Source organism: Amia ocellicauda, chromosome 3 (assembly GCF_036373705.1).
Source record: "Amia ocellicauda isolate fAmiCal2 chromosome 3, fAmiCal2.hap1, whole genome shotgun sequence".
Taxonomy (NCBI): Eukaryota; Metazoa; Chordata; class Actinopteri; order Amiiformes; family Amiidae; genus Amia; species Amia ocellicauda.
In genome coordinates, this window is record NC_089852.1 from 42,595,741 (window position 1) to 42,621,096 (window position 25,356).

The following is a 25,356-nucleotide window of genomic DNA, read 5'->3' on the forward strand; positions in this document are numbered from 1 at the left end:
TACAGTACTGCCTTGAAATGTCTGCCTGGGAGAGACCTTGCTGATGCAGTACAACTACCTTGTGTCTTGTTGCTGTGCTCAGTCTTGCCATGGTGTATGACTTTTGATGGTAAACTGTCTTCAGCAACCTCACCTTGTTAGCTGAGTTTGGCTGTTCCTCACCCAGTTTTATTCCTCCTACACAGCTGTTTCTGTTTCAGTTAATGCTTGTGTTTCAACCTACATATTGAATTGATGATCATTAGCACCTGTTTGGTATAATTGTTTAATCATACACCTGACTATATGCCTACAAATCCCTGACTTCATGCAAGTGTACCTAGAAGAACTGATGCTGTTTTGAAGGCAAATGGTGGTCACAGCAAATATGGATTTGATGTAGATTTTTCTTCACTCACTTTGCATTTAGTTAATTGATAAATATATTAACATGTCTGTTTTTGAAAGCATTCTTACTTTACAGCATTTTTTCACACCTGCCTAAAACTTTTGCACAATAGTGTATATATTAATTTGATCTTGATCAATTTTAATAATTTTAATAAATACATTAGTATTTTTTAAGTTCTTTAGTGCATCCCAGGAGTTTATGAAAAAAGCCAGGTTGGTTTGAAAGCCAGATTTATATTATTGTTTTTGGTCGTTTTCAAAAGCTATACAAATAATATCTCTGTTGAAGATGTTGCATATAGCTTTGCTGGTAATAATCACATGATGATGATGATGAACTCTCCTGTACAGTTTTTGTATTTTAATTTTAATGGATCATGACACGTCCAATGCTCATGACTTGTGTTCCCCACGCATATTTTCAAACTGTTTGAGTTGCAGGAGTATATACTAATATTTATCAATAGTGAAACATTACCTTTGTACAATGTTAAGATTGATATTGAAATAATATGAACTTTCAGTTTAGCAGTAGCCACCGACTGGACAAGTGGTTACTTAAAGTTCCCATAGCCTACTTTACTGCTGTGCAAACTGTACACAAGCCTAAAGTCTACAATTTGTAAACCTATTGACCTACAATGTTCGTGTAATTTAACTTTTGTAATGTTTACAACTCACCAAAGGTGATTTATACATTTGTGAACCATAGGTTTACATTATTCTGTAAACTGCTGTACAAATAAACATGGTGAGTTGGCCTACAAGGTAAGCAGATCTTTGTAAACACTGTGAATACTGAATGTTTACAAAACAGTTTTGACTGTCAATTCTGTCAATTTAGTAAACTTGTAGGTTACTTAAATTTACAAAGAGTTTACAGGTTTTGTAAAACTTTAATTTTTAGATTAAATTCCAGTGAAAAACAACCCTTTTACCTTTTTATGCAGAGTTGTCACTCTTTGAAGACTTCTTGCATCATTAGCCGTGGATAATCATTGCATTGAGGAATTGGGGAAGGAAATGATCTTAAAGCCTGTGGTCTGTAAATGTAGCAAAAGAAAACTTGCAAAATATGTAAAGGAAATTAAATGTGTAGGTTAAGAAAACAAGATTGTTTACAATCATTTCAAACAAGAAGAGGCATAGAACTGTGCTGTGTACTTTAAATTCATAGCTTACATTTGTAAATATTGCATACAAATTGATGAGCTTTTAAAGACTATATCTAACAACTTCAAAAGTGACCCACTTGACTCTGTAAAGGACTTTTCATGAACACACCAAAACACATTGTTAAAGGAGGAATAAAACATCCAAAGACAAACAATCCTGAAAATCAATATCTGCAGATACTGAGGGAATAAATAAGGTGTCAGGAAGAAAACAGAGTAATTCAAGGTTTTCTTGCTTTGGATTGTAGCAACACAGCAGTGTGTGAAAAATCCTAGGTTGGGTCTTTAGCTGGCCAGAGACTGGGAGGCTCTTGACTGAATTAACTAGCATCTAGAGCAGGGGTTCCCAAAGTGTGACCAGGGGGCCAAATGCGGCCCTTGAGGATGTTTGGTGTGGCCCCCCAAAGCCATCCTTCATCCACCCCTTTACTATATTTTTACATTTTCAGATATTTTTCTGTTATAAATTGCACATGTAATTTGGGGGAAAATAATAAAACAACAATTACAGTTCATAAATGTTCCCTAACAGAAATATATAGGAAATAAAATGGTATGATTTGGGACATACTTAGTTTTCATCAGTGGTTCATTTTCTACTGCGGCCCCCCACCCAATGCAACCTCTGGCCCTCCATCACCAGACATTGGGAACTCCTGATCTAGAGAAACCTAGAGAAGATGAAGGGAGATAAGTGATTATTCTCTGCCACTGGTGGACACAAGCCTACTGAGCACTGGGTGGCATGCCTGCAGTATTTCCCAATTGCTAAAAAAGTGTGTAAGCACAATTGAAGCTATTTAAAAATACTTATCTACACTACATGGCCAAAAGTATGTGGACATCTTATTCCAAAATCATGGTTATTAATGTGGAGTTCGTCCCCCCTTTGCTGGAAGGAAAGCCTTCCACTAGATGTTGGAACATTGGGGGCATTGTCATGGAAACAAGGAGGGGCCTCTCCACACTGCTGCCGCAAAGTCTGAAGCGCAAAATCGTCTAGAATATCATTGTATACTGTAGCGTTCAGACTTCCCTTCAGTGGAACAAAGTTGTGAGTGGGCCGAGCCGGAACCATGAAAAACAGCCCCAGACCATTATTCCTCCTCCACCAAACTTTACAGTTGGCACTGCATTCAGACAGATATCTTCTCTTGGCATCCGCCAAACCCATATTTGTCCGTCAGATGGTGAAGCATGATTCATCACTCCAGACAACGTGTTTCCACTGCTCCAGAGTCCGATGGCGCTAAGCTTTACACTCTACACTTGGCATCAGGCATGTTGATCTTAGGCCTGTGTGCAGCTGCTTGGCCATGTAAACCCATTTCAAGAAGCTCCTGAAGAACAGATCTTGTGCTGATGTTGCTTCCAGAGGCAGTTTGGAACTCAGTAGTGACTGTTGCAATTACTTTACGATTACGATTTTTACATGTTACACGCTTCAGCACTCGGCGGTCCTGTTCTGTGAGCTTGTGTGGCCGACCACGTTGCTCCTAGATGTTTCCACTTCACAATAACAGCACTAACAGTTGACCGGGGCAGCTCTAGCAGGGCATACATTTGACTTGGAAAGGTGGCATCCTATGACGGTGCTGTGTTGAAAGTCACTGAGCTCTTCAGTATGGCCCATTCTACTGCCAGTGTTTGTCTATGGAGACTGCATGGCTGTGCGCTTGATTTTATTCACCTGTCAGCAATAGGTGTGGCTGAAACAGTCAAATCCACTAATTAGAAGGGGTGTCCACATACTTTTGGCCATGTAATGTATACATATCCTAGTACAGCTGCATGATGCCTGTAGGTTACAAAAGTCAGTTTGATGTTGCATGCATACCCTCGGCTAGATGTAACTAGAATCATGCATGCGAGAAACACATAATCTCTACCGTACCAATGTACACAAAAGAGCATAGGATGTGAAAGGGATGTGAAATCTTACAATCTGGCTGGTCTAATGAATGTTCTCAGTCAATCTTGCACAACATCTTTTCCTGAAGCCTTGCAGTTGTATGCGCTGCAACAGGATGTGTTGATAACAAACATTTTAATTACTAGACCTAATACACCTGTCTAGATTGGTATTATCCTGTGTTTTTTTCACAGTGTAAAATTATGGTAGTGTTAACAGAAGCAAAAGTAGGCACTCTTCAAGTTTACATTGCTGCAAATGTGTGAGTCCTCTCCTAGAACTAATGAATAAGCTTTTTTTTTCCTATAACAGCAGTACCTTTTAATGATCAGGCTAGCATTTAAGCCTGTATAAAGTGATTATTTTGAACAGTTATAATGATTACTCATTGCAGAACTAAAAGCAAGAAATAAGTAAATCAATATATAACACTATGTAACACAATTTACAATGTAAGTGTTACTTCCTAATTGCTATGCCTCAAAAGTATAGAAAATACAAAAATGTGAATAGTTTTTTGATAATAAATATACAGTATAACCATAAATCTTGAAAAACTATTCACTTCTAAATCTTTTGTAGTCATTTTTGTATTACTTTAGTTTAAATACGTGTTAATATGGATTCATATGTTGTTTTTTTCTGACTTTATGTGAACGAAAAGAGATAATTTTGCAGGTTTTCTCATTGGAAATAGGTACATTTCAAAATATCACTGTCCTGGTCACAAAAGCAAAGTTTGTGGGGAATAATAGCCGTTTTCTATACTTTTGAGGCATAAGCAATTAGGAAGTAACACTTACTACCCAGGAACAAAAAAAAAGAAAGGTTACACGGTGTAATGGAGTGTTGAGTCAGAATTTACACATTAATATTTTCCTGTTGAAGCTCCCATGCAATGTTGAGATGCTGTGTGTGTGTGTGTGTGTGTTTATATAGCAAAGCCAAGTCAATACTTGTCAATTGAATACAATTGTATGAAAATTCGCTTTACAAAACAGTCTTACAAATTCTAAAAAATAACATTAAAGTAGGGCTTTACTTTAAAATGGACAATTTTGAGAGGAAGGATTTTCCTGATTGTGCTAACATCCTCCCCTGTCACATTTAATTACAAAACTAACTAGACTTCACTCTGAAGAACATTATTTTCATTTTAGAAAGTCTGCAAAATCTGGTCCCACCCTATCACAATGTTGCAATTCAAATATCACAATTTATAATTTTACCTTTACCATTATGATAGATGGATAGAGAGACAGATGACTGATTGATTGTTCATTACTAAATTATTTCATCAGCGATGACAACAGAGCATGTTTAACTTCCTTCCTGGCCTTTACTCATTGGACTTCAAAAAACGTGAGTAAATAAATTGCTCAATCATCCTAGACTCTTGGTGTATTTAAGAAGCATTGCTTTCAGTGGCAGTATACACCGGCCGACAGGTACTCGAGAGAAGATGAGGTCTCTCCACGTTCTGGTGTTCCTGAGCCTGGCGGCCGCAGTCTGCTCAGCGCCGTTGTTGCCGCCTGCCGCCGATGAAACTGATATGGAGGTGGCGGAGGTAAGATTCTCTTCTTCCATCATTGTCACTTTGTATCTGATTTTTAACCAGACAGGTAAATTGGTACCTGCACGTTGTTAATGTGCACACATATGTTTTTCTGCATTGTACTGATTAATTAATAAATACACTACATCTCTTTTGTAGTCTTACCTGACGAAATTCTACAACTTAACTGTTGCTGACGGGCCCATATATAAGCGAAAGTTTAACCCCGAGCTGATTAAGAAGGTGAAAGAGATGCAGAAGTTCTACGGTCTGGCAGTGACAGGGATTGTGGACTCAGATACAGTGGCGGTGATGAAGAAGCCACGCTGTGGAGTCGTTGACATGGACCGATACAGCACATTCCCAGGGAATTTGAAGTGGCCAAGAAACAGTTTGACCTACAGGTAAATATATACATATATGAAGTGCTCAATAAAAATGCTTGTTTTAGGAACTTTGTAGCTGTGAACAGACATTAATTCTAGACTTTATGTAATTTGGTACAACATTTATTGACCTAGTTTTATTTATGAATTGTATTTTCCAGGGTCGTGAACTACACCCCCGACATGTCTGTCTCCGAAGTGGACGATGCGATACAGAGAGCTCTCCAGGTGTGGGCCAAAGTCACTCCTCTGCGCTTCACCCGCATTTACAGCGGCACCGCTGACATCATGATCTCCTTTGGGGCTCGAGGTATATGTATTTCTGTTAAGTATAAAAACCTGAATGCTTACAGAAATACTTTGTAACTGTAGCTTTGTATAATCAGCTAGACTTTTTTACTATAACTGAAATGGTGCCAGAAAAGCTATAGAGAGGTTATTTTACACAGATGAGTTTTATTTCTCATGGAATGAACAGTAAACTCAATTACAGGTCTAGTGTCTCAACAGCCTTCATTTCCTCCTCCTAGAGCATGGTGATTTCTACCCTTTTGATGGGCCAGATGGCACTTTGGCTCATGCTTTCGCACCTGCACCTGGGATTGGTGGCGATGCTCATTTCGATGATGATGAAACCTTCACCAGTGGATCACGTGGTAAGTTTGTTCGTACCTCGAATACTGTGGAGCAATACTGCACTGCTCAATACAGATCAGTGCAAAGACACAGAGTCACCGCTGTCATCTGACTGTACACTGATCTCTCCTGCAGGGTACAACCTGTTCCTGGTGGCTGCCCATGAGCTTGGCCATGCTATGGGACTGTCCCACTCCAAAGACCCTGGGGCTCTGATGTACCCAATCTACAGCTATTCTGATCCCAGGAGTTACTCCCTCCCTTACGATGATGTCAAAGGAATACAGTCCCTCTATGGTTAGTAAGAGCTCTTGAACTCAATGTTTCAGAAAGGCTTAATGATTTATGCAGTGCACAGTGTAACACCATTCCCTCATGTTGACACTCTTGATATCTCACTATCAATCTGCCAAACATCTTTGATCAGGCTCAAACACGGATGTTGACGAGAACCCCAACCCAAAGCCTCCCCCCACCACCCCCAACGCCTGCGATACTAACCTGGTCTTGGATGCAGCCACAACCCTGCGTGGCGAGAAGATGTTCTTTAAAGACAGGTAATAAACAAACCAACAAACAAAATAAAATAATTACTATCACCTCCTTTAGACTCTGCCAATCGTAATCGGCACAGATGAAATAAAATTGAAAAAGAGACATTCTAAGGAATATTTAGGAGTATTCTTTCATCTAACGTAGTGGCAATATGACTGCATCTTATTAATAACTCTAAGTATGGGAATGAAAGATCATATCATGTCAGTTATAACTTAGAGGAAGTGTTTTGTTTACTTAGTAGTGATGGAGTAAGAAATGATTAGCGTCTGAATGCATATATTATGCCTATATGAAATGTATGCATACTTGTCTTCAGGTTCTTCTGGCGCAATACTGGTCAGAATACACCGGTGGAGCAGTACACCATCACAAGCTTCTGGCCTGAACTGCCCAGCAATATTGAGGCTGCTTATGAGAATCCATCAAAGGACCTAGTGTTCCTCTTTAAAGGTAAGTTTATGTGAGGTTTGTCGTGTTGTATATGGTTGAAAAAAAGGATATATCAATGTCAGTGCGTTCTAAATGTGTATGTGATTTGATTTATTGGAAACAAATGCGAATAAACGATCTCTCCATGTTCTCGATCCACAGGGAGTCAGTACTGGGCTCTGTATGGGTTTGATATTAAGGAAGGCTATCCTCGACACATTTCTAGCCTGGGCCTGCCAAGGAATGTCAAGAAGATTGATGCTGCCGTTTACGATGAAGACTCGGGCAAAACCCTCTTTTTTGTTGGTGAACAGTTCTACAGGTAAGAGTGCCTGACAAGAGTAGATTAAATGATTCAAAGCTGTGTATTATTATTATTATTATTATTATTATTATTATTATTATTTATGCATTGGCAGACACCCTTATCCACGGCAACTTACAGGTTACACAAGCATTACAAACGTGCAGCAACACAATTCAATACAAAATTTAAGTATCGATACAAAGTAAAATTTTAGAATTACAAGAGTGTAGAAGCACAGCTAATAAAAATAACAAGGCAAAGGGTTGACAAGTGCGGACATCATGCCGTGAAGTCCTAGATAAGAATATAGGAGAAAATCACAGTGAACAACAGGAGATCTAACAATGTTTAAGTAAGCAGGAGCATAAGGAAGCCTAGTTATTTAAAGTGCTAAATTACATGATTGCTAGGAGAATAAGCTGCTATATTACTCTGCTAGATCTATTTCCACTTTCTTACCTTTCCTCTCTGTTACAGTTACGATGAAGACAAGAGAAAACTAGACGAAGGCTATCCAAAACGGATTGTGGACGTCATTCCTGGAGTTGGCAGAAAAGTTGATTCAGCCATTCAAGACAGAGGTAAGTAACATATTAGAGCAGGGGTGGCCAACTCTGCCACAATCCTGCAGTTTTTGTAGGTCTCTATGAATTACCAATTCAATTCAATTCAGGGACATTTTGCCTAATTAAGACCCACAATTGGTTCAATTAAGCAGTTAACGATCTGGATAGAACTAAAATCTGTAGACCCTGCGGCTCTCCTGGACCAGAGCTAGCCACCCTTGTCTTAGAGGAAAAACGTGAGCAATGTTTGGCGATTATAAAGATTTGCATAGAAAGCTACTTGGCAAAGCTTCTCACTTTCTCAAAGACACATAAGCTAAGAGTGTAATAAGACCAAGAATACCTAAGTTCTTCAATCATTCTACAAAAAGAAAAGCTTTAATGAGTTCTTAACATAAAAAGCCTTCTCTGATTTCTCTTGAAGAATGCATGCCCAGGATTTTGTTTTTTAATTGCACTTTTCTTTGTGTAATCTTCAGCTGCTCATAACAAATGTGATTATTTTCTGTGTTGCAGGGTATATGTACCTCACCAATGGAAATCTGATGTTTGAGATTAGCTACAGAAGCCTAAGACTTTTCAGAGCTTTGAAAAGCAACCACTTCCTGGGTTGTTAGACCTGTCTGTTGTCCATATGCCAGGAATGCTTTTAATTGAATACCAGAAAATGTTCTTGCTTTTTCAGCATTTGATATGATATTTGTATTAATCATTTATTTGTTCTTGTTCTTGATTTGATTTATATATATAATCTGTTTTACTAATTTATTGTGAATGCAATTTTTTTTTACAGGACATGAGTTTTATTTTTTATTTTTTATTGTATTGACACAATACGTTTTTACTTAGATTTTTTGAAATATTGCTTATACATGTATTGTAGTCAGTACTTTGATCTTGGCAATGTCCTATCTTTTTCTGTAATAAAGCACTGAATATAAAACCATTTCAAAACTGAAATAAATAATGCATTACAATTGTCCCCATTGTCTCCATACCTCATTGGGTACAACTGTGATGGGTGGGCAATGATCTGGGTTTGCTAGCTCCAGCTAAGGAGTGGCTCCAGAGATTAGGAGCTGCCCCAGAGCCACAAAAAACACTGCAAACTAGGATGGGATCATTATAATGTTTTTTAAGTTGTTTTGCTTTGCTACACATTTTCTAACATGATAAACAAAACCAAAATATGAATAACATAAACACCTGGTTAACCATTAAACATGAAAAAGTAGAAATAAAGATGTCTGACTGTGGCAATTAGGGTTGCCATCCGGTTGGTAACTGTCCAGTATTTGTATGTATTTTGACCCCCTGTCCAGTATTTGTGGAAGACGTCTGGTTATTCTAAGCACTGTAATCTATCAGATATAATGTTACATTTTTTATCAGTGTATGATTTGCCGCAAACAACCCAACCCCCCTGTCGTTAAATCACCAGCACCACCCTCGGTTGATGTTTCGCTAGCACTCACTGCCAGGCGGTATCTTCGTATCTCAAAAGTGGCAACCCTAGTGGCATTCCAGATGCAGGAGGCATGACTCCAGCATGTGACCTTAACTCTCTGGCAACCAACTATTGGTCAATCTAAATTCAGGACATCTCAGATAACAGATAGCTGTAAAATGAGGTGACTTCAGGCAGATGAACAATTTGACTGAAATGAAATCATTTGGAGATACGAAAAAGTGTGAAAATGGACTGAACCGAGCGAGAAAGTGAAGGTGTCATAGAATTACAATTAATAAACATATGTATTATTAATAGGGAGAAATTTACTCCCTCAATAGATAGGCGGACAAGGAATACTCAGGGCCTGATTTTATTAGCATAATACAAAAACGTTTATTCAGCTATAACGAAACGCTCTGGAGATGGCCAGTTGGGAGACACATCTAAAGTTTTTTCTAAAGAACATACTATCATATAGAGGAAGACTCCCTTTGTTTGCCTTCCAACTAGATGACATCAATGAGGAATCCCAAACTTGATCACACACTTCTCCTGTGTCTTCTGTTCTCTCTATGGCCTGGATTTTTTTTGTTTTCTTAAATCAGCTACACAGAACTACTACAGCTGACCTCTCCACAACTATACACAAAGCTTAATTCCGTGGGTTACACAATCTTGCTGCAACAATGGTGTGAATAGAATACAAATATATTGACATCGAGACAGGGCACTGTCTTATTTTATTGTATAACTTATTTTATAACCCCAAACACACAACAATACCTACAGTTACATATTTTACTAATTCAATGAATCTGGGAGAGTTTAATTGAGGGGGGAGAGAGTGGAGCAGCTCCATGACCTCAGCTCCGCCTCCAGGCTCCGGAGTGTACGGGCAACCTTAATAGGGAGGATTGAGAGAACTGGGGTGCTATTCTCTGTGTTACCAGCAAGTGGCGCCAAAGCATTACATTAATTCTTTCCCAATTCAATAATAAAGTTTAAGACATCCTGTGGTTTTCCTAAGAATGGCCAGCACAGTTTCACGAACTGGGACTGTTATTAACACACGCTAATACGCTTTCTGGGAAACTGTATTTGGTATCATGTGAATGTTTTTGCAAGATCATTTTTACGATTCTTATGTATAGGGTGGTGATTCTCCTTACACTTCACCCAGACCTCCAGACAGGTCCTCCTGGGAAAGAAGACTCATTTTACATCCTCTCTGTTCAACTCATCTGTATTATGTCGTCACTTGTGAACTCATCGAACTAGGCTGAACATTTATTGTGTTTTGTGTTGATTGTACTACTGGACTTTTATAATGCTTTCAAATGGTTGTACAAACTGTAGTCGCCCTGGAGGAGGGGGTCTGCTAATACATTTAAATTATTAAATAAAATGACACAATTAGTTGGCACAATTTGTGCTCTTTGCAGTCCTTGACACCGATGGACGGGGGTTATAAACTAGGAGTACAGATTTTGCTTCATATTCACAGAAAGGCCAATGGCCAGTAGAATATGGTCTTAGCGCACGGATAATGTAAGAAACTGCTGAAGATGTCAAATAACCGAAGAGCGTGAAAGCAACACAAATACTCCCCCGGCATATCAACAAATTAATTGATTGGTTATTGCCAAAGCATGCATGATACAGGACATACATAAAACAAGAAAACACATATTTATAGATAATTAAGTAAATACAAAAAAATGAAGCATGATTAAAATAATCAATTTTATCAATAAATCATCTCCCCCTGCTCCACTCCCAATATACATCAAATCTGTGCTATTTATATTCGTTATCTTTTACACCCTTTCCTCCAATTATTAATTTGAACTTTCGCAGTCTGTAGTCTCAGAGGGTTTATTGTACAGCAGCCAGTTAGATGCACTTATTGGTCGCAATGGATGGTTGATTGGTCTCTGATCTACTTGAATGTTATCAAGCTATTACACAGTCCCACAGGTTATCTAATAGGTATTCATCTGATATCTGAATTGTCCTATATTGCAATTACATTACTTACTATTGACACATTTGTTCTGGATCTCAATACAACATCCTATTTATTTTTAATAGCCTATACCTTTTCTGCCAATTCCATGTTCACAAATTAACTTTATATGATCGTAAGACATTAACGAACAGATTAGAATATATATCATACTTAATTAACATACTAAAAACGTGTATGTATTTGAGTAAAATCCTTATTATTTTCAGTATCATGCATTTTTTCTTCTACCGGTAATAAAAATACTCTGTCAATAGATCCGACTGTATTTTAGAATCATATATATATTTAAACAAATAATTCACATATGAAAATAACATTGCTTGCATTATTATGATGATGATGATGATGATGATTATTATTATTATTATGAGCACTATATTATTATAGTACTGTTATAGAAAATAAGCAGCATGTATTAAATTTCCTAGAACCATATCAAGTATGATTAAAACCCTTTAATCTATATTAGACATAGGAATGCATCAAATAAACAACAAATACCAGTACTACTACTACTACTACTACTACTACTACTACTACTACTACTACTACTAATAATAATAATAATAGTAAATAACAGTAATTATATTGTATATATATATAATATATATATATGTATATATATATATATATATATATATATATATATATATATATATATAATACTCAAAAAAGTGTATAGGAATGTAATTGTAATTGTCTAATACTCTCCTCAGTCGCCCATTGGCTGTGATGAAGTGAGTCACCCGGCTGACTCACAGGGCTCGCTTCTGTGTACCATAAAAGAGGGCTGCACACAGGGTGCTCAAACCATCGGACAAAGGTACAGTCGGTAATATGAAGACAATGGGCTTTAAGTCACTAGTGCTGATGGTCCTTGCTTGTGCAGCCTGGGCCGCTCCGAATGCACCAGTTGCCAACAAAGACCCCAAAGACTTTGCAGAGGTAAGCTTTCTTATTGCTACTGTGAAGCTTTTACAACACCTGCATTCTGTATTGTTTTGTTATAAATGTGAACATGCTTGTGAAAAGGTTTATTATTATCTATAAACAATAATACAAAAATGACATATAACAACTTTTTAATGCTGAAAACTCTGAAAATTAATAATACAGTATATACTCAAATTGATTGTTTTGGTCTTTGTTTGTGGATTAGTAACCATCAATGACCATCTCTCATTTTATCGCAGTCTTATCTGAAAAGGTTCTATGACTACAAAACCTCAGAAGGACCCACTTTCAAACGACTGTTGAATCCCATGGTTGAGAAGGTGAAAGAGATGCAGAAGTTCTTTGGTCTGACAGTGACAGGAGGTCTTGACTCCGAAACAGTAGAGGTGATGAAAAAGCCGCGTTGTGGAGTCCCTGATGTGGCCAGATATTCCACATTCCCCGGAGATTTGAAGTGGCCGAGAAACAGTTTGACCTACAGGTAAATATATATCAATAAAAAATAAATAAAACATATTTTTGTGTATTTAAGATTATGTAATTTGGAACAGCATTTATTGACCTAGTTTTATTTATTAATTGTATTTTCCAGGGTCGTGAACTACACCCCCGACATGTCTGTCTCCGAAGTGGACGATGCGATACAGAGAGCTCTCCAGGTGTGGGCCAAAGTCACTCCTCTGCGCTTCACCCGCATTTACAGCGGCACCGCTGACATCATGATCTCCTTTGGGGCTCGAGGTATATGTATTTCTGTTAAGTATAAAAACCTGAATGCTTACAGAAAGCTCTATCATCAACTTTACTGGAAAAGTAAAGCTACAAGAAAGCCTCATCATTTATTTACAGTAAACTCAATGACAGGTCTAGTGTCTCAACAGTCTTCATTTCCTCCTCCTAGAGCATGGTGATTTCTACCCTTTTGATGGGCCAGATGGCACTTTGGCTCATGCTTTCGCACCTGCACCTGGGATCGGTGGCGATGCTCATTTCGATGATGATGAAACCTTCACCAGTGGATCACGTGGTAAGTTTGTTCATACCTTGAATACTGTGGAGCAATACTGCACTGCTCAATACAGATCAGTGCAAAGACACAGAGTCACCGCTGTCATCTGACTGTACACTGATCTCTCCTGCAGGGTACAACCTGTTCCTGGTGGCTGCCCATGAGCTTGGCCATGCTCTGGGACTGTCCCACTCCAAAGACCCTGGGGCTCTGATGTACCCAATCTACAGCTATTCTGATCCCAGGAGTTTTGCCCTCCCTCAGGACGATGTCAGAGGAATACAGTCCCTCTACGGTATAAAGTGTGAACCATCATGTGCCCTCCTGAGAGAGAAGCAAGCATTATGCAGAGAATAGCGAGTGTGCTGCTGTATGGCATGTCAATATGAACGTTTTCTTTGTACTCAGGTCCCAACCCTGAGGATGACCCCAAGGAACCCAAACCAAAGCCTCCCCCGACTACCCCTGACGCTTGTGATGCCAACCTTGTTTTGGATGCAACTACAACCATGCGTGGAGAGACGTTGATTTTCAAAGACAGGTGAAAAACAAAAAATGTACCTATGCGTATACACTGTGTGTGTCTATTATTGTTGAGCTTCACAATCACATTTCCTCGTGTTTCACTTATAGGGAATAGAAGGAATAGAAAATCTAAAGACCAAAATTTCAATACTGGGCATGGTGAGGTGACAGAACCGCACCGAACTTATAGATTAAAGAACAAAATCTAAAAGTTAAAAGGGAGAAATCAGTGGAGATTGGACATCTACTAAAAAACTAATTGTGACAAGTAATTCTCATGTGTGGCAAAAAGAGTGATAAGAATAAAACAGTTCATGTGTAGGAACAGACAGTCAGCTATGCCTCTGTAGGTAAACTGCTGTAAGATCTTGCTGAGCTCCTTTCACTGCTGCTTCTCTGTAGGTTCTTCTGGCGTAGTCATCCTCAGTTCACTAGTGTGCATCAGTACACCATCAGCTCCTTCTGGCCCACACTGCCGTCCAGCATAGACGCTGCCTATGAGAATCCTCACACCGACAGAGTCTTTCTGTTCAAAGGTAAGACTGGTGTCTGAACCCATCAGAATCACCTCACAACTCTGAGAGATCTCAGTTACACAGCAAAGCCTTTTGTTCACTGTGTATCTTTTGTATTTGTACTATAAGTGTTGTAAGACTTAGTTGCATTGCTCTTTAAATTAAACATTTTTTACGGTAGTTTTTGCCACTACCTTTCTCACATATCCATTATGTTCGCTTTTCCATTTACCAAATCTTGTGCACAACTTTGCCTCCCTATGTCACAGTTCAGAGGTTCCTTATTACGATAATCTATGTCTCTAAAGGTTCTTAACTAAATGTATGGATTAAATTCTCTGGCTATGCCTCACAAATGTCTCTCGACAATCACCACAGCAGAGAATTTATTTTGTTCCCCACAGGAGACAAATTCTGGACTCTCTCTGGCTTTGACATCCTGGGTGCACCGCAGAGTATCTCACGCTTGGGATTTCCCACCAGTGTGAGGCAAATTGATGCTGCTGTTTATGACAAGGACAGCAGCAAAACCCTCTTCTTTGTCAAGAACAAATACTACAGGTATTTTTTCCGTGTCCTGCACTTCTCAGCCTTATACGCTGAACCACACACCAAGTCCATGGAACTAACAAATAAACCAGCAGACTGAACAGCAAACTAGTAATGCCAGGTTTGTCATCCTCCTGATGTCTGCTTCTGTTTCAGTTATAACGAGGCCAGGAAACAAATGGACAGAGGATTCCCCAGATCATTAGCGAGGGACTTCCCTGGAATTGGAAAGAAGATCGATGCTGCCTTCCAAAAGCAAGGTGAATATGTACATACGAATACATGACTTTGTGCTAATGCAGTAATGGTTTTAAACTCCCAAATACACCATAGCTGATATGGGGACCGGAGAGAAAAGAGTAAAAGGTAATACTCGCTTTATGCCCTCAGTTGGTGTGCTATTGTGTGTGTGTATAGTGTTACTTTGTGCTTCATTTTTAACCTTGAAAAATTATCTTTTTAGGATTTACATATCTGCTGAGCGGTCCCAGAATGATTGAATACAGCATCAGAACTAAAAGAATGTTCCGGATCTTAAAAAGCAACTACTTGCTGGATTGTTAGGACAAGCTGAGGGCCAGGCACTGCACCACCCCTCTGTTCTTATGGTATTCATAAAGTATTAACCTTTGAAGAAATCTTTAATATATATTTTTATATACTGATATTTTAAAATAATATTTTATTGCAATATTGAATTGAATGTTATATTATTTGTAATCAACATAAAAATAGAAAGTAAACTGAAATCACTTGTTTTTCTGTAAACCGCTTGTGACAATAAACTTTTAAAATGAAATTATCTGTTGTTTTTGGTATTGTATTTACGTTGAAAGTTTTATATCATCTTACTTAGGGTGTTTTTTATTTGCTTATTTGCTTTGTTACATTATTTTTCCTGTTCTTAAATACAAAAACATATATATATATATATATATATATATATATACACATATCAGTATTTTCACTGGAAGCCAAAAGCACACCCCTTCACTACTCTCTCAGAATGAATTAATTTCCTTGCTGACATTCCCCCCAGTAAATGAACCCAGGTGTTTAATTTAAATGGACTAATCTCTGAACACCCAGGAACATGTTAGTTATTTTGTGCTGATGAAGTACCCCTAAGCCGATGAATAATTTTACATTTAAAAAAGTTAAAATTGATTTAAATTAGATAGCTCACTTGCATAATGTGATTTGCAATCATGCACTAGCTTGCTCTGCTGGCTGAAATGCAAGAATGCATAGACAGCCTGATTATGTACTTCAAACCAGTGTATTTAAAGATACTCAATGAGTCAATAGCAAGCAAGTACCTTTTCCTCTTTTTCTTTTAATAACACACAGAAATACAGTCAGTGGCCTGTGAGGCGAGAACAAGATAAGAGCGTACTCATCGATGGCAGCTGATTCACTTTTGGAGCAATGGACAATCATTTATTGTTACAGATGTAAGATAATAACAAGATTTACTGTGTTGAAAGGTGGGATTATGATAGACCTTAGATCATCAACACAGACCTGGCAAAGGAAACCAAAGTGAAATTTTAACTTATAGTATAAAGACTTTATTGCAAAATGGTACAATGTGAACTCATTCTTCCAACACAGTTGAAAAACAAAATGTCATTCAGTTCCTTAAAGCACATTGGATGTGGACTGAAGCTGTATATTATGGATATACTTCCAAATGCTTTAATGTCCCTTATTCAAAATATAATGTGAAATATAATATAAATTAAGTGTGCTACTAATTTAGCAAAATCAAATCAAAATCAAATCAAAATTTATTTATAAAGCACTGTACCAAAGTGCTGTACAATTACAATAAAATAATACAATGCTTTAATTTTTTTTTTTTTTTATAAATTAATTAGATATATTGTTTACAAGAACCTTTATAATGCTCCAAATGCTTCACTAAACAAATATGTCTTGAGACTGGTTTTAAACATATTGACAGATGTTGAAGCTCTGACAGACAAAGGTAAACCATTCCACAACTTAGGTGCAGCAACAGAGAATGCACGATCTCCTTTGCCCTTGAACCGTGATCAGGGAACATCAAGAAGCAACTGGTTATTCAATCTAAGATATCTATGGGAAAAACAATAAGTTCAGAGACATAATCAGGAGCCAGATTGTGTAAGGCTATAAACAACTTCAACTTCAACTTTTTGCTTCTGCTTTTTTAAATGGGACTCCCAGGATGTGTTAATAGTTTATATGTTAATTTTCCCGTGTGAATTATAATGTCTTTCACACTCCTTTAAAAAGCTGTTTTGGACCAGTGTACTATCATTGACTTTTCATGGTGATGGCCAGGGGCGATTCTAGGATTTTGTTAATGGGTGGGGCATAAGGGAGCCATGTTTATTAATTACATATGCTAGGGGGGTTCAGAGGCATGCTCCCATGTTCAGATTATTTTAAAATATGGCTTTTAAAAACTCAGTTTATTAAGATAAAATTGAAGCAAATTACAAGGAAAAGGAGGCAATTCATAAAACAATCCTGTATAAATTAACCACCATGTTTGCTACCATTTGTTAGTGATTTTTTGACATGAACACAATATACAACAGTGATACCTTATTGTCATTAACACGATATAGGCAATAAATGAATAAATAAATGAATGTATATGAAAAAGTTATTAACTTTGCAGAAACAAAATGCTATTATATGAAAATAAATGTTAACACTATAACACAGTAAATTATTACAAATATAAAACTACAAAGAAACAATAACAACAACTAAACACTTGTGATTTGAGAAGGCTGGAGAATATGTTCAGTCTGCTGTGACCCGTGCCTGTCACTGCTGTCCCTGTTTCTTCAAAGAAAATGTCTAAAACATCCTGCTGATTTTCTATTAATAATCACCCTTGGAAACCATGTCAAATTCTGCCTTCTTGCTCAAACTCTCCCTTAATTAACTTTTCTATTTTGTACATTGTTAATGCCCCAAACAAAATATGACCTTCCTGGTTGGTTGTTGATGTATTTACAGACGTCTTTCATTTATTAACGACCAAAAGTTGTTCAAAAAGGCTTGACCATACACATCGTCGTTCATATATGATCGAATTGTAGTGCTGCCGGAGCGAAACAGTAAAACATGCATGCCGGGAACTGTAGTTCAGTGTTGGAAAAGGCAAAACCCGGACATGTTTTTAGATATTTAAAAACTGATTGTGCTGAGATTAAAGAACCAAAAAAGAGGACATGTCTGGGACAAACCGGACGTATGGTAACCCTAAGCTAGTGTAGCTTAGCTATCACCATTCATTAAATTGTAAATTTCATAGCAGAAATAAAATTCAGCACAGCATAAGTATTTAAATCATCAATTTACCATAAACTGCCTTGTTGTCTTGAAACTAACCTGTAGTCTGGCTGTGGTTTTTCAAATGCAAAGCGGAGAGCAGAGCACAACAACAGAAACACGAGTGTGCTAAATTCATAACTCCTCTCTCACCTGGATTCTTGCCAGGCAGCATACACACAGAATGGACAACTTTGGGAAAATAAACAAATGTACCCTATTGTCCAGAATATGGACACAGGAAACAGCCAATGAATTTCAAGGAGATTTTGGAGTGACACTGGGGGGCATTCAGGGGGCCAATTAGATTTCAGTAGCTGCCAATGCCCCTGTGGCCCACCCCCTGGCTCCGCCCCTGAGGCCACTGACGGTATTGCTGTTGTAGAATAGTGTTATTAAAAGAAAAAGAGGAAAAGGTACTTGCTTGCTATTGACTGAGGGCCCAGTACATCTACCAAGATGACGATAAACAAAATCAAAAAGCAGCTAACATAAAGCCTTAGGGAGCAGTGCTGAAGACATCTCATGAGCTTTTGAAGGTGGTTTCATTCCTCTTTCAACTTGTTACAGTGTTCAACCCCAGGGGACTGGTCTTTTGGCATAGCGAGTTTGTTGCTCAGGCGGTGTGGGTCAGACTGGCAGTTAGAGGTGTGCTTGAGACACTGGTACTAATCTAAGTGGAGGCTGTGACCACACACTACACTCAGAGACCTGGACTCGATCCAACAGCTGTTATGAATAAGAGGACATGTGAGCCTGTGCCACATTAAATACCTTACAAACAACTGTAACCATGTATGTGTCAGAGACCCACACTGAATAATAATCACTTCTCAAAATTATCTCAATTAGAAATATGTTAAGTCCCTTTCTGTTGATAAATTGATTGAACAAATACAGACCTTCCCTGTAATTCCTGTGCTCTGGCTCATGTGTACAAAAGCAAAAAATTGTTGGCAATGTTAATCATTTTCAATTAGAAACCTCCCAGTGATGCAATATAGCAATTACGCTCTGTATACAGTCTTTCCTACTGTGTACAAGATTTTATGCTTTGTCTTCTAGTTGAAGGCTTTATCAGTTTTCACTGAATCAGGACTTAATACAAACATTCGTCACATGCTGGTAAATACAAAGCATCATGTGTTGGTTCGGATCTGTGACCAAAACATTATGTGAGGATATTTTGGTTGCCCATATTATGCTGTAAGCATTTTACTGCAATAATAATACACTGATCAGCCATAACATTATGACCACTGACAGGTGAAGTGAATAACACTGATAATCTCGTTATCATGGCACCTGTCAGTGGGTGGGATATATTAGGCAGCAACATTTTGTCCTCAAAGTTGATGTGTTAGAAGCAGGAAAGATGGGTAAGTGTAAGGATCTGAGCGACTCTGACAAGGGCCAAATTGTGATGGCTAGACAACTGGGTCAGAGCATCTCCAAAACTGTGGCTCTTGTGGGGTGTTCCCGGTCTGCAGTGGTCAGTATCTATCAAAAGTGGTCCAAGGAAGGAAAAGCGGTGAACCGGCGACAGGGTCATGGGCGGCCAAGGCTCATTGATGCACGTGGGGGGCGAAGGCTGGTCCGTGTGGTCCAATCCAACAGACGAGCTACTGTAGCTCAAATTGCTGAAAAAGTTAATGCTGGTTTTGATAGAAAGATGTCAGAACACACAGTGCATCGCAGTTTGCTGCGTATGGGGCTGCGTAGCCGCAGACCAGTCAGGGTGTCCATGCTGACCCCTGTCCACTGCCGAAAGCACCTACAATGGGCACGTGAGCATCAGAACTGGACCACGGAGCAATGGAAGAAGGTGGCCTGGTCTGATGAATCACAAGTTCAAGGTGTTGACTTGGCCTCCAAATTCCCCAGATCTCAATCCAATCGAGCATCTGTGGGATGTGCTGGACAAACAAGTCTGATCCATGGAGGCCCCACCTCGCAACTTACAGGACTTAAAGGATCTGCTGCTAACGTCTTGGTGCCAGATACCACAGCACACCTTCAGAGGTCTAGTGGAGTCCATGCCTCGACGGGTCAGGGCGGTAAAAGGGGGACCTACACAATATTAGGCAGGTGGTCATAATGTTGTGGCTGATCGGTGTATAAGAACAATATTTTACATGTAAATATCTAAACACTTACATCTAGCCAATCTGTTTACAAACACCAATTCATTGAAAGCTCAGAGATGGCATTTTCAAACATCAGAAATTGCGTGTGAATTGCATAATAGTTGTGTCGAAACTATTTCCTTTAGAGACCTGTATTCACTAGTGACTCTGATGTGAGTCATTGGTGTGATTTAAAAATAGTACCCCAGTAAAAATCTGCTATTTCTGTCACATTCTGAAAGATTAATTAATTCATTAATGCCTGGAGTAGGGCTTTTAAGTATAAAATTGTTTAAGGGACGTATCTTATTAAGGAACTATTTTTTATCACGTACACAATTTAAAAAGTCAAATGTAAGCTAATTATAAGTTAAATTAAGGGTTAAGTAATTGAGAGCTTGGTTAGAACTAAAACCAGCAGGGTAGGGGCTGCTCTAGGACCAGGGTTGAGAACCACTGCTTTAAAACATATATCTTTATTTTTAATACACAGAAAACTATATTTGTTCATGTGAGGCCAAGACCCCAGGAAAAATGTAACTTGAGATGATCACACCAGTTATATGTAATCCTCTTCAAATTACCATATGATGTGCTTTCTAATGAACAGTAGTACTGTACAGTGCAGAGTGTAGTAACTGTTTTTACAAAATGTCATGCTACCAGTGTATACAAATGTTTTCTATAAATCATTAATGCAGTAATTCAATCTTTAACGTCTTTCACAACATTCAAGGACATGAGTTGAATTCTGAACTATGATTATACTTATAATATTGATGTTCCCTTTTATTACATATTTGCTAAGGCTGAAACGGAGTCTGGAAAAACCCTGCTTATGTCTTGCAGGTATGGATGGGCATGGGGGCGTGTTACAGTCACAAATGCAGCAATCACACATACCAGCACATGTTACCTTATGCAATTAAATACATGAATCAGACTCTTCCTGCCTTGAAACCACAAATTGAGGAAGTGCACTCTGTGCTGTGATGTTTTCTATTAAATAGAGACACTGCCTTAAAAGGAGATTGTCATGGAAAACTCTCACAGACAGTGAGAAATCGAATCAACATTCTCACAAAAGCCTTAATTTCTGTCTGAATGCCAGCACCTTATATTTACAACACAGGTACACTGAGAAAAAAGAAATCTAGTTGAAAATACTTTGTCAAACAATTGGTTAAAAATTATTTAATGATGTATACTTTGTGGACCTTAAATCATTTAAGTACCTCCAACTGAAATATGTATATAAAATTAAGTACTAAGAACTAAGTATTAAGTAAATTGTGTGTAATAACTTTTGTTGTTACCTGGGTGGCTCTGGCTTTCCATGACCGTCACACTATAATTATGGACAACTGAATCCAAATGATTAATTTTAACTCAACTTCTACACCAAATTACATTGTTCCTTGCTTTAAAATTGGACTTTTATTAGTCAGTTTTAGTTAAATAATTAAGTAGGCATTAATTAGGCAGCAAATGACACCAGCAACTGAAGAACAGCTGCAAGAGATTGTGTTGATTGATCAGCAAAGTGGGAAGAAATGAGGGAAACAGCTGATTCACCTGGATAAACCCTAAAGTCATGGTTATCTGAAGAATTCCTCCCCGCTCTCTCACCAGGTGAATCACTTCACTGACAAACAATACAATTATCGATAGACATTTTATTATGGACAAAAGGGTGATATACATGTATATTCCAATGCCTTGTCCCTTGTTTCACGAATCAGTTGCATATACTGTGAAAGCACTACAGAAGAGGGTACAAGTATTGGTTTATACTAAAATGAAGCAATGTGTTGAATGCTTTTGTGTAGAAATCCATGACCGAGGAGAGTACATGGCGGAAAATAAAAACAACAAGACACGGTGTAAAAGGGCTGCATACTCATTATGGGTATTCCTGCGGTATCGTGTTAGGGCATGAACATGCTCAATCACAGTCAGATCACGCAGGGCCCCCGAGGCTATGTTTTTAGCTTTTTCCTACTTCTGGATACACCAGCCACTCAGCTGGGCACACCTCCTGGCTGTGAAGAAAGTCTTGCCTGCCATCTGATGTCATACCTGGCTGAATATGGGAGATTCCAGTCTGAGATGTTATCAGTCACCGACAATGCACTCTGTGGGTTGATTCATGTGGGTGGGAGTATTTAGGTTTTTGTTTTGTTGTTTTTGGATCTTTGTTTTTCTATTTCCAGAAACGCACACACTCCTACGCTCTATACTGTCTCCCTTAGATTATCAATTTTTCCACATTTGCTAAGCATTACAAGGTTTTTCTAATGGAGGTTATGATACTTCTCTGCAGCATTTGTGAGTTAACACGCAATAGGGTATTCCCACTTACAGACTTGTTCAATCCAAAAGTCATAAACTGACCCCAAATTTGGGCAGGTTTTATTGTCCGAGTTTCTGGGCAACAAGATTGCAGGCTGGATTCAAAGACATTGAAAACAGAATGGCTGTGTAACATTTTACACAGTGTACCAATAAACATATACGATTACCTTAAATAAATGGCTTACACATGAAAAGAAAAATGGTTTATTTAAATTGAGCGTGTTATTTGTGGCCATGGTTTGGGGCTCTGGGCTACAGTCAAACTCTCAGATACCAGGAAGTACAGTTGCTCAATTACGTTATATATTTCCATTTTATTTATTAGAACATTTTATTCATAATTTTATAGACAGGGAGAAATATGTTTAATCAAAGGCATAAGCTCCTGTCATCCAATCCTACAGTCCCTTTTAAATGAAGAAGTGCAACACATTGAGATTATCAAAAGAATAATCCTGCCTTCCATCAACATAAAATAACACAATGCATGAATTTAGCTGTACCATTATTTATTTTACATAATATATTATCTAAATGCAGATTTTGCCTGCTGATTTACCTAATACTGAACAAGACCTACCAAATCTATCCTGTTAAACTTTCGGTTTGTGATCCGAAGCCACTAATTACTAGAATTACTGCATATTACCACCTACCTTTAATTTTATTATTTTTTCTACAATTGCAATTCTCACACTAGTTTAACGATAAACAAGAATAACAATTCAGTTGCTGGTCTGAAAGTCCCCCCTGGAAACATCAGTAATTCATGTTAGAAGGTTGTATAATGTTTTAGTGGCTGCTATGTAAGGAGATTGAAACATAAATGTGGAGACATTATAATAATTTAAATAATTACAATGATAAATAATACATTTTGAAAATGATGTGTGATACTGGAAAGCCCCCTGGTGGATATATGATTTCATTATGCAAACATTCTAACTTTTGAGGAACTACTGATACTATTTACAAGAGATGAATAATAAGGAGAAGGACAAGGAGATAAAAAAAGCAGAGGCTGCAGAAATATGTATAGCTGGTGGTTATTTAACTTTATAAATAAAGCAAGTGTTTTTGGTTCTTTGGTTAGACTCTATTCTATACTCTATCTGATGATCACACCATAGGTAATTCCACAGGGCGCCTCCATAGAGAGGGCTGTTCCCATTGGTTCAACAGCTCAGCCTCCACATTGCACATTGCAGGTAAGAGTACAAACACCACACGATGGCGCCAAAATACTTCATGGCATTGCTGTCCAAATCTAGTCCTGGGGCTCCAATCCAGCATTAGTATTAAAAGCAAGTAATTTGTACAGTTGAGCAAGATTGGGTGTTTAAGAGCTGGAAGGTGTTTGTACTTAGAGATGTGTAATTGACTGAAGTTAACTAAACTTTTTCCTAATTGATCATAAACAAATGTTTCCATTTCCATTTCTGTTATAAATCAAGTGGATCATTTAAGGGTGAAGCAAAATACACCAGGACTGAGGTTCCCCGGGACCAACAATGCTCAGTAACAGGGAACAGGGAATACATCATGTTGTATTCGTTTGGACATGACAATGAGCAGCAATTCCAGTACAAGAAAGTTACGTTTGAATTAGTTGTGTTTGTTTGCTTGTTAGACATGTGATTTGGAGGCATTGCATTGAAACAGACAGACATCCAAAGTCAATGATTTTTTTGCAGATTGCAGGGCTCCTAATCTCAGCCTCTGACTGCTCTGTACTGGTTTGCATCTTCGCCGTTTTTGTCTTGTACTCAGAGGCTCCAGACAGCATATAATTTGTAAAGGTGAGGTGCTGCCGTGTCCATAAACAGGAATTAGGCTGTGCTGACCCAGCAATTCAAACTCTCCTGAAAGAATGACTTTACTAGGCCCTGGTGTTTCTTTGTGTGCCCTCTTAAAGCGCGGAAAGTTATAAAAATAAGTCCTGAATCATCTGCCGAAAAACAGCCAGTTTTGAAACTAGAATCAGTCACATAGACATACAGGTACACCCCGCTTTGCACCACCGCACTATGCACAGTTATAGCACACATGTATTACATTGGTTCATGTAGAAATTTAATTTTAAAAATAAATAAAATATCAAGCATTACCAAAACTGAAATTCAAACACTGGCCTTGAATAGATAGATGGCACAACTGTTTAAAGAAATGTTCAGTTATGTCCAGTCATTTAAAAACAGTGCAATACTGCTAATCTCTTCAACCCCATGCTTCTCAATTCTAAATATTTACAATTATTAATGAATGTATTTAAAACACTTCCTTGCGCGGTGCATTTGTATGAAATAATATGATGAGAATAAGTAATAAACTCCGCTTATTAACAGAACAATTCATATAAAATGTATTCTACCTTATTCCTTTTTATTCTACAACTACACCACTGGAGGTGCCGACATATTTTGGAGAAACTATAATTCAAGGAAAGGAAAACCCATTGTTGTGCATAATGAATCAGTATCCACTAGCTGTCCTTGCAAGACAGGATGCAGTGTATCTCATACACAGTGAGTGTGTGTTCAGTGTTGGTGGCACCTCTGGCCTGGTTGACATGCGCAAGAATAGCTCTAACACTT

The 25,356-nt window shown here is 38.1% G+C and overlaps 2 protein-coding genes across 2 annotated transcripts; both read left to right on the forward strand.

Moving 5' to 3' along the window:
* The first annotated feature begins 4,894 nt into the window (after positions 1-4,894).
* On the forward strand, positions 4,895-8,896 carry LOC136746801 (collagenase 3). The gene is made up of 10 exons (XM_066699577.1): positions 4,895-5,044; positions 5,192-5,436; positions 5,580-5,728; positions 5,949-6,074; positions 6,190-6,351; positions 6,482-6,611; positions 6,929-7,062; positions 7,204-7,363; positions 7,826-7,929; positions 8,431-8,896. The coding sequence occupies exons 1-10, from the start codon at positions 4,940-4,942 to the stop codon at positions 8,529-8,531; spliced, it is 1,416 nt and encodes a 471-aa protein (XP_066555674.1). The 5' UTR covers positions 4,895-4,939; the 3' UTR covers positions 8,532-8,896.
* A 3,322-nt stretch (positions 8,897-12,218) lies between these two features.
* LOC136746802 (collagenase 3) lies at positions 12,219-15,741 on the forward strand. Its single transcript, XM_066699578.1, has 10 exons — positions 12,219-12,341; positions 12,590-12,831; positions 12,943-13,091; positions 13,252-13,377; positions 13,493-13,654; positions 13,768-13,900; positions 14,287-14,420; positions 14,804-14,960; positions 15,105-15,208; positions 15,412-15,741. The coding sequence occupies exons 1-10, from the start codon at positions 12,234-12,236 to the stop codon at positions 15,510-15,512; spliced, it is 1,416 nt and encodes a 471-aa protein (XP_066555675.1). The 5' UTR covers positions 12,219-12,233; the 3' UTR covers positions 15,513-15,741.
* Positions 15,742-25,356: the final 9,615 nt, after the last annotated feature.